Genomic DNA, 17,375 nt, shown 5'->3' with positions numbered 1-17,375 from the left:
GGGGGCAAATCCTCTCTTCTCTGGCTGCTTCTGTTGTCCCCGCCGTTGAGAAAAGCGCCCTTTCACACCCATGCTGAGGGCGCTGTGTTTGCACTTCTACTTTCAAAGGCTAAATGGCTGCTTAGCATATAAAGAAATTCAATGACCACTCTGTTCAAAGTCTGGCTCTTTCGAACGGCACAATGGCCTCCTGGAAACCCCTGCTCCACTGTACGTTTCCCGTTGACGCCCTCTTAGCCTCGACTGCGGCGAAGAGGTTCGGACGCTCACTGTGAGCATACCGCGTGTCTGAAAGTTATTTAGTCGGATTTAAATATGTACAAATATACAGCACACGGTGCATCTGTAGGGTACGCATAAATTCATTTAACTGTCACTTACAGCGTTAGCTTTGTACGCTAAGCTGCTTACACTGATTTACCTATTTGGTGAGCTGGGTAATTTTAATGTATCATTTCGAGGTAAATACCTTGATGAAGGGTACTGCAGCAGAACTGGAACCCGAGTCCCTTGACCACAGCTCTAACCATGCTACCCCCACGGTTTTACCCCTTGCTTCTGTGGAAATTCTTGTGGATATTAAATGCATTAAAATGCAGTGCCAAGCTGACAAACGTCAGGTCGATCCTTGTTAACGCGAGGTTGCCGCTGCCAAATTACTATTGAAATTAGCCACGATAAACCTTTGAAAGAGTCAGTTCCTGAAACTTCCAGCCAGCCGGTGTAGCAAGAGAATTCCAGCAAAACAAAATATCAGGTTCCTCCAGTGAACTTTCATAGACCTGCACCGCTCTTCTTGCACTTGGGAGCTTTTTAGCGACGACGCGGCCTTGCTGACTTTTTCCCTGCACTTTTTGGAGCGCTTAACAATGGCTGGAATTCCGCATAAGTGTAAATAGTTTTAACGTGTCTAATAAGGTTTTTAAGAGTCAATGTGGCCCCGCTCGCCAGGATTTGTGTGTTTTGAAGCATGCTCACTTGCTCACCGTGTGACCCATGGAAAGTTCGCGTTATTACATCACCTGCACGTACCTCTGATTTCACGCTTGGGTGTCAAAAGGCTGAAATTTGTTTCCTTGCTTTTTATTAAGATGACAATTTCTCATTTACAAACACTAAGGCTTGTACAAGTAAACAGGCACACACACATCATCTGAAACTGCTCGTCCCATGCGGGGTCGCAGGGAGCCGGAGCCTAACCCGCATGGGATCCATCGCAAGGCACCCCAAGCCAGGTCAAACCCGCTGTGCCACCGCACCCCCACATGTACAAATAGAAGGAGTTTTTAATTTTATGCTCTTTGGCCAACATTTGCAGGTTCCGATGGAATGATAGACACGTTATTGTTTTCTTTATGCCTGTAGAGTTTTACTGGATGACATCATGGAAAATGCATCTTAATAACATCTAACTGAGACCTGTGTTTGAGATGCAGTTCAAATATTTTGCATCACTGAACATTTTTAAAAGGAGGAAATGGTGAATCTTTACAGTGTGAGTGTTTGTGCCTGGGTGGAGATGGATTAGACAGACAATGAACCATATTTCATTTCAAGGTGTACGCGTACAGAATAACGGAATGACCAGTGACCTTTCTGAAAGACATAGGGAAACCCTCCAACCTCTCTAAATGAGGAAAAACATTTTAAATGTAATATTTCAAGTTGTCTATTTTTGAAGGGTCCTGCTGAGTTTTCAGTTACTGGGTTTGGAACTTCCTTCCCCTCGGTCCAGTATTTAATTACAGTTTACTATATTCCGTTGGCCATATTGGCTGATTTTCTGTAAGAAAAAAAGTGTTGATTTCATTAGGTTTGGCAAACCGAGGTTCCTCTGCCCCTCCACTTGCCATCTATTCAGCCATGTTTGACAGCACTATTAAAAGGGGCTTTGTCGCAAAGCAACGGTGACCAGGAGGGAGAAAAATGTCCATTTCTGCAAAAAATGTGGGTGACTTTCCACAAGTAATGATGTGCTTAATTGGCAGGACCGCCTCCCACCCCAAACAGAACAGTCTAGAGCAAGTTCATAAACCGTAATTAACAGTGCAGCTTTGTGCTCGCAAGTACAGATGGCTGTCCCATAAACGTACATGTTCATCTGTCTCCCTAAGTCAACCTGTTGAACCTCGGGGCTTTAATGAACCCTGCACTCTTCCTTAAAAACCACAAATTAAAGAGGAGAAGAAAGAGAGAGGTGACCAGTCCTTAACAACACATATAAAAGCAAATTGCACAGATTTTATTTATTATTAACCATCATTTTTTCTGACATTTTCTTCCAACGTCAACTTTCCGCACTAAGCTACTTACAGTTTACCCACTGATACAGCTGGACAATTTTTACTGTATCAGTTTAGGGTAATTACCTCGATCAAGGGTATTATGGCGGCAGTGTAGTCTGAGACCTGGGACATTTAATTGCAAGGCGACAGCTTTAACCACTATGCCCCCCACTGACCCGAGCAGAAAACCGACATTTAAATGAAAAAAAACAGACGTGGTCACTACAGCGCGAGACACACCCACACTCACCCAAACCTTTGTGTGGGAAACTTCCATTGCCTCTGTGTGAGTATACTCAAATTTATATATCATCAGTAAAACATGGCTGTTGAGAAAATTTAGTCAAATATAGATAAAAATTCAGCTATTTCAGTTGTCTGGAGTAAGCTGGTCTGGCAAACAAATATGTAATGTCAGGTTATTCATTTCTTCTACAGTTTACATAACCTGCAATTTGGCCTAAGTGTCCCATATTTGATTAGTATAATTTAAAAAGGTGGATATAGTAATTACCCCTCCCACACACATATTCCACTTCGCATCCCAGAGATACGGCGATGCTAAGAGCTAATGTGATTTGTTCCCCAGCAATGTGTACTAATTAGGTACTTAGACGCTGCCATATGTTTATGCGAGACAATGCTTTACTGTGCAGGACTTAAGGCTCGTCTTAGGAGGAGAGCTGTCTACGTGTGTTTAAGATGAAGCGGAGAAACAGATGGCGAAGCAACAGGTCAGCGGTTAGGTGGACACACACCCATATCGATTTCCTTTTCTTTCTGAAAGGCTCATCGCAGCAACGCGTGCGCAGTCCGAATGCCCAACGAATCCGTCTGCCTTAAGCGTTGCTGTCGTGCGATCGCACTTACAGTACGGAGGACACGTGCATGAGCCGTGAGAAAGAGCGTTTGTCTAAGGTCTGGGGGTTTTTTGCCGGGCGAAGCATCGGGGAGTCGAGCCGTTCACTTTTTGGGCCTCCACTGCAGCCTACGACATTTCTGAAGTTATCTAAATACCGTCAGCCTGTGGTTCTCCCTAGAATGACGAGGACGACTTTGAGTTCTCCTCGGGACAAGCCTTTGGCTCGCGGAGCATCGGCATGCATGCGGAGCAGCTGATTTCAGCCCCGGGCCTCTGGGGCAATCCAGGCCTCCGAGCTGGAGAGACGCATCATAAAAAAAAAAATCTTGCAGCGCTGATGGGAAAAGCACATTTCCCGGGCTGGGACTTGCCTCCCTTCTGCTTCTTGCAGTGAAAGCTTTGTGTACATGTCCACCAGCATTGCCTACGTCTGTTGGCAAAACAGTTTGTAATCCAAACAAGGCCAGTATTGTAGCATATACAGTTTACGCGGAGAGGGATGAGTAAGTGTGCTGATGCATGCGCCTTTTGAAGAACACGCAAATGAAAGCAAGCGGGGAGTGTTGCCCAAAGAGAGTTTGAGATGCTGGAATCAAGGTGCCCTAGAGTGGCTCCAGGTGGGATGCAAATAGACAGCAGGTTTGCATATGGGTGTGCTTCGGTGAACATGTGCGGAGGCTCGCAGTTGAGAGTTTGCGTTCGCTTTTGAAAGCGGTGAGGGCGGGATACGGCAGAGCCACTTGAAAGGCCGCTTCCCTCTTGGCGAAAATCGATGGCGCTCTGAGCGTTGCGACCCGGAGGACTCCATGTGCTTGCTGGCATTTACAAAGTGAGCGAAGGCCCAAAGGTTTATTTATCCCACCCGGCACCCTACCCCTTGTTGAGGATCTGCTCGAGGTATGGGTGACGCGCACTTGTGCCGCTGCAAAAATTGGCACAAGCTCCGGCTCCAGATGTGCACTTCTCAGTCAGGGGTCATAATTCCCGTGGAATTTGGAATAAAACTGTACGCCGCGGGTGCTGTCCTGAAATGTCACTGTGAATTTCACACCACGCCATGGGGGATGGGGGGTGGCAGTGGTGGTGGGGGGTTTGAGATATACCGGTAGCTCCTGGCCGGGGGGGTCGGTCGAACAGCCCTGTGGTTTCCTGCTCGCTCATAAATAGCAGCAGTGCACCAAGAACTGCTGGGACAGCAGAAAAGAGGCATTCTGGGAATGCAGCCTGCCTATGGAAACAGTATTTTTTACCACAGTTCATGGCAGCAAGCGGGGGACTGAGCTGCAGGCAACCTATGCAGATTTCCACCCGGCTCTTTCCACGATGGGATGATGTCATGCGAACACCCCCGATCCCTCCGCTGCGTTCCCCCAATGCCGTCGATCACGTCCGCTGATGCAACCGAGCGGCAGCCGCTGATTTAGTGCTCGTGACACTTCTTTTGCTGGACTTGTGCCAAAAAATTAGGTGAAACTCAAGCCTGGAAGGGAGTTTTCATCTTCAGTGTACTGCTGAATTTGAGAAGTGAATAAAGTCATGCCAGATGCAGATGCGCAGCCACACTGTCTGTTTCCACACTAAGGTTGTTATTTCAAATGTGTCGCCTGTTGCTCCAATATCTTTCACTTCAGTCTGCTGGCAAAAGAAAATATATAAACCTATTTATAAGTCACAGTCTTAGGGTGAAGTCATTGAGTCCTCCTGTAGCCTGCGCTCGCAGTTCGCCCTCCAACGTCCATCCCGGTTGCTTTCGACTTCAGGTTAACCTTTAAGGGGTTAAAGTTGTTAGGCGCTTTTGTCAGGGTTTTACCCCACTAAAGAGGAACTGCAGAAAGTGAATCATCTCAAGCTGTAGACCAGGTCAATGCAGGTTCAAGAGAAGGTTCCTGCAGATCAATGCTAGATCTTGGCAGATTGATGCTGAACGAAGCTGAATTCCTGCAAGACCGATGCTGGATTAGTGAGTCACTTAGCAGGGAAAGCAAGCAATAATGTTGGCAGGGGGGTGGAGGGGGGTCACCCGAGTGCACGGCCGCTCGCTCATCAACTCGAGCGGCTGCGCTGTACTCGACTCCCTTTCTCCGATGGTAAACAGGTTGTGATGTCACATCCCCGAGAAGCAAAATGACTGGACAGGGGCCAGGCAGTGAGAAACAACGAGGGCTTCGACTCAGAGGACAAAAAAAAAAAAATCAGACTTTGTCAAACGGGTTTCACTCAACATAAAGCGGTCAAGTCGCTGACCTTTAAGGTCACCTTAGTCATAAACGTTTGGACACAGAACAAAAATTCTGACCTAAACACCCAAACAGTTGGCCTTCCTTTCCAACACTCTCGTCTCGTGATTACACGGAATGCACTCACTGAGTGAGCTGTGTCCTGAAACACCGCGGCTAACCGTAACAGCCACACACACCTGAAGAAAACAGATTTGAAATTAAGAGGATTACTGTTATGCCTGTTGCTGCTGAGCTGCAGATGAGTGTACATCGTCAGAGCTCCGAAATGATGACATGCACCTCGCTCGTCCCATTGGAGGCCGCTGCCGCCCCACAACTCGCAGGTGCTCCTGCAACGTGACCGTGGTCCATTTCTGCTAACTTGCACATGCCTACTTACTGCATTTTTTTTGGTGCGAGCGTTGAACGCGTACAAATAGATGAGAGGGCATTAGAGTACACACAAATGGCATAACATAGATAGGTACACTGCATTAAATAAAGTTTATGTGTATGTAGCTCTCTCAGAGTGCGAGGCAAGAGCTATGGAAAAGTATATAAGGAAACATGGCGCCTTGTGACGGACTGGCGTCCCGTCCTGGGTGTGTCCCCTCCCCCTCCGACCCTACGCCCTATGTTGCCGGGTAGGCTCCGGCTCCCCGCGACCCCGTATGGGACAAGCGGTTCAGAAAATGTGTGTGTGTGTGTGTGTGTGCATTATTAATAACTATATCCGCCATTATTAACATAATCAAGGGCGAATGCCCATGAATTCAAAATACGTAAAATCGTTGAAAACAAACATTGCGAAAAAAAGCCAGGTTTTGAATGCGAGGAAACAAAAATCCAGAGGAAAAAAAAAGAAACATCTCTAGGGCCCCAAGGCCAGATGGCCACCCACCTCCTAGCAGGTGGTGTAGTAGTGGGAGCTGTCACCTTGCACTTGAAGTAACTGGGTTCGAATCCCCCTCCCGTTCCAGCACCCTCCATTAAGTTACTTACCCTGAACTGATTCAGTAAGAACGACCCAGCTGTGTAAATGGGTAAATTGGTGTAAGCAGTTCAGCATAAAAACTGAACATTTTAAGTTGAAAGTGTCTGCAAAATTAGCTGGAGGTACTCAGGCTGTTAAAATATACACTAGCGTTCAAAAGCTTGGAATCACCCAGAAATGTTTGTGTTTTCATAGAAATTGATACTTTTATTCACCAAGATAGCATTAAGTTGATCAGAAATGATAGTCAATAAATTGATAATATCATAAAATTATTTTTACTTTATATAATTCACCAAAGAATCCTCCATTGTGCTTGCAAGCCCATCAAAGACAGCATGCTGGCTTTCTGTTTCTTCATCAGATAGGTTTTGCATAGCTTAGAGGTATGCTTCTGATCATCATCCTACTGTATGATGAAAGTGGTGCCAACGTTGGGTGGCACGGTGGCACAATGAGTAGCTCTGCTGTCTCACAGTGCCTGGCTGGTGCGAGAGAACGTGGGTTTGATCCCTGCTCAGTCTCTGTGGAGTTTGCATGTTCTCCCTCTGTCTGTGTGGGTTTCCTCTGGGTGCTTTGGTTTCCTCCCACAGTCCAAAGACATGCTGTTCAGGTTCCCCCTGTGTGTGAGTGACAGAGAGAGTGTATTTCACTGATGTATGGATGAATGACAGTGTAAGTAGTGTATCTAGCAGTGCAAGTTACCTTGGTGAATAAGGTGTGTGGTCTCATAACACTACATAGAGTTCATTGAAAGTTGCTTTGGAGAAAAGCATCTGCTAAGTGAGAAAATGTAAATGAAGCCCTGACCACAGGAGATGGCATGATGCTGTAAAATAGAGATTTAATAGAGTGGTAAAATTTCTGTTTCATTATTCCTTGCACTGTGTAAATCTCCCACCTTACAAGTACCAAAGCAGCCCCATACCATTTTTCCTCCACCAGTGCTTGACAGAAGGCATCAGGCACTCCTCCAGCATCCTTTAATTTGCTCTACATCTCACGTATGTTTTCTTCCTTGATCCAAACACCTCAAACCTTAGATTCATCCGTCCATGTTAAAATTTTCCAGCCATTGACCGTCTTGCCGGTATTCTTTTGCCTATTAGCCAGTTTGAGATATGGCTTTTTCTTTCAAACTCTACCTTTTCGGCCAGAATCTCCAAATAGTCTTTTCACTCTTACAGAGGACACTGGTATTTGCTTTGTACTGTTGAAAGAAGCAACCAACTGAAGACCTGTAAGGTGTCTGTTTCTCAGACTACAAACTCATGTATTAATCCTTTCGTGCAGTTGGACCTTCCGCTTCTTTCTCTATCCTGGTTAAATCCAGTTTGCCCTCTTTTCTCAAGACAGTAGTGGACACCTTTGTATGAAATCTTCAGTTTCATGGCAATCTGATGCATTAAGCAGTAACAGCCATTTACAACATTAGTGCTGATGTCTTGGCTGTACTTTAAAACCAATTTGATGGACCTTGATCAGAAAGTATCAGTTCTTTCAAAAACATGAGCATTTCTAGGTGATTCCAAAATTTTGAAAGGCAGCGTATTTGTAAATATATATGTGTGTTCCGTAGGTATGCTTTTCCATGAAATGTCATCTTTATCTCAGACAATAAGACGAAGGCTGTCCCCTGGTCCAGAACTCTGTTCAGAAGTGCAGAGTCCAGCCCTTCTGTATAACTGATAGCAGCACTACAACTGTTTATATGGCGCTGATACATTGAGGTGTCTGAATTTCAAGTTCAATGAATGTAAAAGGACGGTAAAGACGGTCTCCCATTTTCCCATCAGCAACTTTGCCGATTAACAATCAAAGAACGTTAATTCCTTTCGAGCTGTAAAGGCCTCGACCCCGGTTTCGTCAAAGGTTTTGCACCTCAGAAAAGGAGATGTTGTACGAAGGAAAAAGGAAAATGAGAACATAGCATGATTCATCTTCTTTTTGCCTCCACAGAAGAAAAGTTTGAGGCCTGTGGTTTCTGAGGCTGGTATTTTTGGATATTGCTTGGATCTTACGTTTTTTTCTGTTTGTGTGTTTCAGTGTTTATGTTTAGCTGTGGAGGAATGCGCTCTGAACAGTTTGTTTATGCACTTACGCAGAATTACATTAACAGTGAGCGTTTCCAAGCTAGCCTTGGATATATGTGCAAATGTAATAAAACAAATGTTCGCGTCCTTGTTTGTGTCCCCCTCACCCCCAACGTGAACGTTTATCGCCCGTCCTTCGGCTCGCCGCTCCTCCGTCTTTCCTTAATCGGGCTGCTCAAAGGAAAGGCCCCCAGCAAAGCCGCTCCCCCACGTTAATCGCTTTGAGACCATGACAAATGGACGACGCAAAGCACATGCTGTCAATTATTCCGACTTTCACCAGCGCGAGACCTGGCCTAAGAAACCGGTCCTTTGTGTCCCTCATGCAAGACTCATATTTTCCCCCAAATCCTGTAGGACTCAGGTTCAACAGGGATTAAAGTACAGGGTCTTCTGCCAACTTTTTATTGTTATTCTTTTCTTATGTTATGTTAGCGCTCCACTGTTTGCAAGTTTAAGCGTTTGATGTTATCTGGGGGCCCGATATAACGTTAAGTGCAAATGAATTTTAATCGTGTTCTAAAGTAACGTAACGGAGCAGATGTGATCTTTTTTTGATATTATGCTAAGCTATTATTTCTCATCTGCTCTTGATTAGAATCCAGGCCCGCTGAGCTTTGCGAGGTTTTCGTGTTTTTGTGCCTGTGTGTCACACGGAGTGGAGAAACGGTTTGATTTTGACTCAAAATGGCTCTTTCTCCGTTTCTTGAATTGCTGCGCGTAAGCTGGACAGTGATCCACTTTCTCTTTCCCATCCCATCAGACCATGGTTACAAACACACAAAACATGGGAAAACACCCCACCCAGACCGCTCTGTAGGGGACCTTCTAAGCAAAGCATGACTTTTTATAACTCTTTCAGAAACTTCGGTAAACTTTAAGTGATCTGTTGGTTTCTATATTTGCCGGTTTGCCTACCAAAGTTAGAAGACGAACAAATGTTTTGAACCACAAAAACTGAACAAATGTTTTGTATTCTCTCTCTCTCTCTTCCTCTCACTGTCCACCCACCTCTTTACCATAAGGTTCCCCATCACTCAGCGGTACCGGCACCATCGTCATCGAGGTAGAGGATGTCAACGATAACGCCCCGCTCTTCGCCGCCGCTTCCTTCCACACCGCGGTGCCGGAGGATTCGCCCACTGGGACTGACGTCCTGCTGGTCAACGGCTCGGATGCAGATGCTGGCCTCAACGGCGTGATCAGGTGCAGACCGCGGGAGGGCATGCATTCCCACAAGGTGGGGGCTCGGGTCACAGCCCCACCCCGCCCTCATTGCTCACTGGTTACCCCCTGGGACTCAAGCAGAGGGCCAGAGCAGAAAATCTTCAGCCTGGAAAACATAGTAATGAGGAAGTTAATTGGTGGTGACAGAACTAGAGATGCCCATCATGGGCTCTGACTAGTTTGAAACAGGGTGCAAAACCAGATTCAATTAGTTAGTTTCCATTCACACACTACTTAAGAAAACGGAGTCCTTTTTCTTTGACGTAGTCTGTATTACTAGATGAGTATATGTACGCTCTTATTCCTCTAACTTTACTCTTTATCTAACTTTACCCTTGGATTAATTTCTTTTTGCTCTGTTTTGGGGTGGGACGTCCTTGTGAAAGGGTTTGGGAACTACGAGCATTTGGACTTGCGCGTCCATCCGGAGAGCTTTATTTCTAGGTCATGCTGGAAAATTCAGAAAAATAGAATGAAACCTGATGCCATTCTGTAACCCAAAAATATGACTTTCTGGTCACGGAGAATTCTGCAATACATCCAGCGCTTAACTGCAGAAGAGGACAGTTTTTATTTAAATACCCCTGTGTGCTGCAATGAAAACAAACCGCTGTGATCCAAACTCTCTAAAATAAACATTAGAGACAACTTTTTACAGACGTCTTAAAAAATTGGTAAATCTATTATTTATTTTGACTGTGTAAAGACACATTAGTGCGCTGTCCTTTGTTACGCGTTAGGCCCCGAGACTCAGAAAGGTTTGCAATAGTGCCCTCTGCAGGATTAGCTTCGCATTGCCAGGTTGGTCAATGCCCACCTGTGTTTCTGAGTTCAAACTTTGAAGAGATGCATTAATGACCTGAATAATTTCACTTTACTACCATATGCTTTCTTCATTTATCATTTGCCTCTCTGCCGTCTTTCTTTCCACCATGTCTGCTGGTTGCTTGTTAATTGGATGTTATACAATTTTCTTCTCATTTTGGGTCCTGCAGTTACAGCCTCACCGGGGGCGATGGCCAGTTCTCCATCAACCCTGCCACGGGGCAGATTATCACCAGTTCATTCCTCGACCGGGAGGGTCGGAGCAGCTACCAGCTACTTGTGTTGGCTTCCGATGGTGGGCAACCCGTGGGCCTGTCCAGTTCCGCCACAGTGTCAGTGGTGGTGACCGATGTCAACGACAATCCGCCCCGCTTCCACCACCATCCCTATGTCACCCACGTGCCAGCATCCACCTCAGCTGGTAGGTGTGGCGCCGGGAATCCGTGCATGGCATGTAATGTTCGTTAATCCAATAAGGTCCTCATTTATTTCCCCGACAGTGACACACTTTCCAAATTCTTATAACATTTCTACTGAAATTTCAAAACTTTTAAAAGTTTTCCTTTTTTTTTTAAATTTAGGAAGCAAATAAGGTAGGCTGCTGAATGGAAGACGTATAACTGACCAAAAGCATATATGTAAATACTTCATAGACTTTACACTGAAATTGTATAGGTGGAGTTTAAGAAGCGACTGGAATTAACTACTGAATGGAAGAATACCTTGCAACTTGAGATAGATTAAATGTTGTTATTGTCAAGTGCTATTTTTTAGTACATTAATAATCCACTGTGAAAGTGTAACCAGGATGTTCTCAAAAAATGTGATTACATGGAAATCACTTTTGCACTGCAAACTTTCACCTTACTTGGTGGTGCCTTTTACGATTTTATTTACTAACACATCATCACTATAGCTGATCAGAGGCTTTACGAGGATCTCTTATATTCCTGCCTTTGTCTTGCTTGCGTTCAGGTTCTCTGGTCTTCGCGGTGACTGTGACTGATGAGGATACCGGCCAAAATGCTCAGCTGCACTACTCCCTAATGGGCAGAAACTCTGAGAAGTTCAAGATCGACCCCGTAAGAGGGGCTATAACAGCCAGCGAGAAACTGACAGGAAACTCAGAGGTGACCTTCACCGTTCGGGTCAAGGATGGTGGGCCCACCCCCAGGACTGATACCACGACTGTGACTGTCAGGTTCGTGACCGGTGCCGACTTCCCGGTCATCAAGATGGAACAGACAACTTTCACCTTCCCTGAAAGTCAAGCCACAAACACTCTTGTGACCAAGGTTTCTGGATCCTCGCCCCGAGGGGGCTCACTGTCGTACTACATTGCCAGCGGGAACCTTGACGGTGCATTTCATGTGGACCAGCAGACAGGAGAGCTTTCCATCAGGAAGGACCTTGATTTTGAAAACATACAGAAGTATGTTCTTTGGATTGAAGCCAGGGACCAAGGATTTCCTCCCTATTCATCCTACAAGAAAGTGGAAATAACCATACTGGACATCAACGACAACCATCCTGTTTTTGAACAAGAACCATTCCGAGCTGACATCTTAGAGAACCTCTCTCCTCAGAGGGTGCTTGTGGTTTCAGCTGTCGATCAAGACAGCGGGCTAAACGGACAACTGGAGTACTCCATCGTGGATGGAAACAAGGAAAACAGCTTCAGTATTAACCGGGCAACAGGAGAAATTCGAACCACAAGGCCACTCGACAGAGAGAAAGTGGCACAATATGAGCTGAAGGTGCGAGCAACAGATCGGGGATCTCCGCCGAAAAGCACAGCTGTTAAAGTTCTGATCGGCGTCCTAGACGTCAACGACAACGCTCCCAGGTTTTCCCAGATATTTAGCGCAACAGTTCCTGAAAATGCCCCCACAGGTTACACTGTGGCACGTGTCACGACTTCAGATGAAGACGCTGGCACCAATGCCATAAGCCGTTATTCTATAGCTGACACAAGCCTTCCCTTCACAGTTAACCCAGACACAGGAGACATCAGCATCAGCAGGCCTCTCAACAGAGAAGATACTGACCGCTACATCGTCAAAGTCTCTGCCCATGACTCGGGCTGGACTGTCAGTACAGATGTGACCATATTTGTGACAGATGTAAATGACAATGCTCCGCGCTTCAGTCGCCCATCCTACTACCTAGACTACCCGGAGATGACCGAAATCGGATCTGTTGTGACTCGTGTGTCCGCAACTGACCCGGATGAAGGCGTCAACGGCCAGATATTCTACTTCATAAGATCGCAGTCCGAATTCTTCAGAATCAACTCCAGCTCTGGGGAAATATTTATCAAGCAGCAACTGAGGTATCAGAACTCCAGCAGACACAGTAATGCTAACATCAACCGGCAGAGTTTTATTGTCACCGCATCAGACAGAGGAGCCCATCCTCTGATGAGTGAGACGACCGTCATTGTGAACATTGTAGACAGCAACGACAATCCTCCTGAATTTGAGTCTGCTACCTACTTCACCCCAGTCACTAAGAGTGTCAAAGTGGGCACCAGGCTTCTCAGGGTAGTGGCTGTGGATAAGAAAGACTTTGGCCTGAACTCAGAAGTGGAATACTCAGTATCAGGTGGAAACAGCTCAGGCAAGTTTCGTCTGGATAAACAGAGCGGGTGGCTCACCGTGGCCACTCCGCTAACCTCAGACATAAATCAAGTTTTCCATGTTGAAATCACAGCTAAAGACAAAGGGAGCCCCCCGCTCGCATCCAAAACGACAGTGCGGGTCGCAGTGACAGAGGAGAACCACCACACACCAGAGTTCTCCCAGAGCCACGTTACGGCCACCGTGCAGGAGAGCCTCGGCGTTGGCACCACCATAAGAACGCTGTCTGCCAGGGACAAGGACAGGGAAATGAACGGCCTCATCACATACAACATTACCTCAGGCAATGGAGCTGGCCTCTTTGCCCTTAACAGCAAGACAGGGGCTCTGACCTTGGCCAAGTCACTGGACTATGAGCAAAAGCAAATTCATGAGCTTAGAGTTACTGCCACAGATGGAGGCTGGATTGCGAAGACCGGTTACGTCACGGTCACAATCCATGTGACTGACGTGAACGACAACCCACCCGTGTTCGATCCAGATGAGTACTTCCCAACCGTACAGGAGAACGTCCCCAGCGGCACAGTTGTAGTACGCTTGAATGCCACTGACAAGGATTCAGGGTCAAATGCAGTCATTGCGTATGCGATCCAGTCTTCTGATAGCGACTTGTTTGTCATCGATCCTAACACAGGCACTATCACCACGCAGGGCTTCCTGGATTACGAGGCAAAGCAGACCTACCACCTTACAGTGAAGGCCTTCAATGTCCCAGATGAGGAGCGCTGCAGTTTCGCCAATGTCAACGTCCAGCTGAAAGGAGCCAATGAGTATGTGCCCCGCTTTGTCTCCAAGCAGTACTACTTTGAGGTCTCTGAAGCTGCCCCCAAAGGCACGGTGGTTGGCGAGGTCTTTGCAAGTGACCGTGATCTTGGGCCAGATGGAGAAGTACATTACCTGATTTTTGGAAGGAGCAGGAAGAAAGGATTCAGCATCAACAAGAAGACAGGGCAAGTTTACGTGACGGGTCCCCTTGATCGCGAAAAAGAAGAAAAGATCTCTCTCAGGGTTCTTGCAAAGAATGCTGGGAGCATTAGAGGGTCAGACATCGATGAAGTTTTTGTTAACATCACCATTCTGGATGCCAACGATCCACCCGTCTTCTCCACGGAGCTGTATGACGTGCAGATCAGCGAGGGCCTTTCCCCAGGAAGCCTGGTTACCTTTGTCAGTGCGGAAGACTCAGACTCCGTCCCCAGCTGGAGCAGGTTCTCCTATTCCATAGCTCCCAATAATGAGAAAAATGCTTTCACAATTAATCCTCAGACGGGTCAAGTTTCAGTAGCTGCCGAGCTTGACAGGGAGTCCACACCTGTTTACAATCTGACCCTGCTGGCAATAGACACTGGATCACCCTCTGCTACAGGGAGTGCTGTTCTGCTTGTGACTTTGGAGGATATTAATGACAACGGCCCCACCCTGGTCACCACAAAGGGGGATGTGATGGAGAACCAGCATGCGGGGACACCCGTCATGACCCTGAGCTCCACCGACCCAGATCTTCCCCCCAACCAAGGCCCCTTCACATACAGCCTGCTCGGTGGGAGCTCTTCCACCAGCTACTTCAGCCTAAGCGCTGCAGGTGTGTTGACCACCAGCAGGGAGATCGACAGAGAGCAGATCAGCGACTTTTACCTCTCAGTGCTGATCCGGGACTCAGGAGTTCCCCAGATGTCCTCGACGGGAACAGTTCACGTTCAGATCGGTGACCAAAATGACAACCCCTCAGAGCCACGAACAGTAGAGATCTTTGTGCATTACTTTGGGAACCTCTTCCCTGGTGGTTCTCTGGGCAGCGTGAGACCACAGGATCCGGACGTGCAGGACACTTTCCGCTGCTCCCTCACCTCAACTGTACCCAGCCTCTTCAGTATCATGCCAGGTACCTGTGACCTTCATTCACACGCTCGCTCTACGGACGGCACATTTGACTTCACTGTGCGCAGCAACGACGGGCTCCACAGTGCAGTTGACAGCAAGGTACGTGTCTTCTTCATGGGCTTTAGCAATTCCACTGTGGACAACAGCATCTTGATTCGCCTTCATGTCCAAGAGGTGAGGGACTTCCTCAACAACCATTACCTGAGCTTCCTGGGCATCGCAAATGCACAGCTGGCTGGCCTGGGCACTGCTGTGCAGGTGTATGGAGCTTTCGAGCAGAACAACCAGACCTTCCTGATGGCTGCAATCAAACGGGGCCACGGACAATATGTCAACCCCAGTGGAGTTGCCACCTTCTTTCAGAGCATCAAGGACATCCTCCAGCGACAGAGTGGAGTACGGATCGATGCAGTAGACTATGACTCCTGCACCCACAACCCTTGTCAAAATGGGGGCAGCTGTAAGAGGCGACTGGCGGTGGGGCAAGAAATGAAAATGGAGGAGAGCATGCCCGTTATCCTGGTTTCCAACCAGCCCCTACAGCCCTATGCCTGCAGCTGCCTGCCAGGCTATGCTGGGCCACTCTGCGAAGCTGACATTGACGAGTGTCTGCCAGACCCGTGCCACAATGGGGGGACCTGCCACAACCTGATAGGGGGCTTCTCCTGCACCTGCCCTGAGGGCTTCACTGGGATGGCCTGTGAGCGGGATATCAACGAGTGTCTGTCCAATCCCTGCAAGAACGGGGCACTCTGCCAGAACTTCCCCGGGGGCTTCAACTGTCTTTGCAAATCCGGATTCACAGGTATCTTTTCGTGCCGCCGACCTAACCCAGGCTCCACACATCCCGCAGATACAGATGTTAGAAACAAGTACAGCCTCTTGCACACGACTGGAGTTTCATTCCAACAAAAATATTTGCTTCCAAATGATTGCAGAAGTGTTTCAACCCCAGGCTGCTTGTGATGCCAAAACCAGTTTGTTTTCGGGATTACAAGTTGGGGGATATCGGCCGTAATGCACATCAGCTTGTCGTGTTTATTTTAATAAAAGGGATGATGCAAAATTGACCCAAGTAAGGCCTTACTTCTGAGTGCTTGCAGTTCACTGTTATCATTTTCCTCCACATGGCTCGCTTCCTGCAACTCTTGAGCATGTTTAAACTTCCAAAACTCTGTTTGCTACAGATCAGGAATGCTTCCCCTGTTGGCGCAGCTTGCAAATGGGGTAATACAGTACCTCATGTGGGTCATCTGTGTCTGTGAAAGGCTCTTATTAATTTTCTTAGCCTTCCAGTAGTATATCTGAATAAACCAAAGCTGACTGGTTCTTGGGTCAGTTCACTGTCATACAGCCACATTAAAATCATTTCTATGTTATCTGCATACATCACTGGATTAACAGCAATGTCTACCGCGGATGGATTTTTAACTACTTAGAAAGCTCAACACACCTTGTTTGCCCAGCTGCAGTCTGGGGTATTTGATGACATTTATAAACAGGACCTGCACACACGTTTCTCCTTGGCAAGGAACTACAGTTTCCACATTGTCCTTTATCATCTTGATCGGAAGACGCGCGCGGCCTTCCTAACGAAATATACCTGTTTAACTTACAGTAGTCTGTGTGCCCTGCTGGTGAACTCTTCATTTCCTGTTTTGCTGGCTTAGGTTATGACAAAGTAATGCTCCCCAATTAAGTTATTTATGTTACATTTTTGAAATCAGCAGCCTAAATGCTACAAAAACAAACCACAGATAAACGATAGACTGCTCTTACGCTCATGGTTGACACATGCCCAGGATCATCTCTTCACAATTTATCAAAGTGGACTCTCTGTTGTTTTTTTCCATGCCCATTACGTGTTCATCATGCAGACGTGCTCTATGGGGCTCCGAGATCCAGCTAATTACAGATATCCGATGCTCTGTTTTAACTGCAAGAGAATAGTCTTACATTAGCATATTCCTATCTAATGTACCACTTTACAAGGTAAAAGATTGATTTGAATGTTATTGATTTCAAAGCTAGGAAACATGCAGAAGGTTGAGTCAAAATCTGATGGATTACGGAGACCCCTGAGTGTGTCTACATGACCATTTGTACCCGTGCATCTCCCTTATCCATTTCCACGTTATTTTGTGAACCCAGGGAAGTCGTGCGAGTCTGCCATCGATTACTGTGAGTGTAATCCATGTTTTAATGGCGGATCCTGTCAGAGCAGAATGGATGGATATAGTTGTCATTGCCCATTCGGTGAGTGAACGATTGCCTTGCCTACTGAAGCCAACATCCAGAGTCGGCCTTTGCTACCGCATTTGCTTAATCACCTTGTACAGTGCTTTGGACC

General features: G+C 46.8%; 1 protein-coding gene across 1 annotated transcript in view; it reads left to right on the top strand.

Annotated features, from left to right (window-relative positions):
- fat4 (FAT atypical cadherin 4) overlaps positions 1 to 17,375 on the top strand; it is an 86,615-nt gene that overhangs the window by 59,188 nt on the left and 10,052 nt on the right. Inside the window, exons 7-10 of the mRNA XM_029251938.1 lie at positions 9,479 to 9,659; positions 10,676 to 10,926; positions 11,481 to 15,830; positions 17,177 to 17,281. Of these exons, the coding sequence (XP_029107771.1) occupies positions 9,479 to 9,659; positions 10,676 to 10,926; positions 11,481 to 15,830; positions 17,177 to 17,281 (4,887 nt within the window). The remainder of the gene's footprint in view (positions 1 to 9,478; positions 9,660 to 10,675; positions 10,927 to 11,480; positions 15,831 to 17,176; positions 17,282 to 17,375) is intronic.

This window comes from Scleropages formosus, chromosome 5 (assembly GCF_900964775.1).
Source record: "Scleropages formosus chromosome 5, fSclFor1.1, whole genome shotgun sequence".
Taxonomy (NCBI): domain Eukaryota; kingdom Metazoa; phylum Chordata; class Actinopteri; order Osteoglossiformes; family Osteoglossidae; genus Scleropages; species Scleropages formosus.
This window is presented reverse-complemented; position numbering and strand designations above follow the sequence as displayed.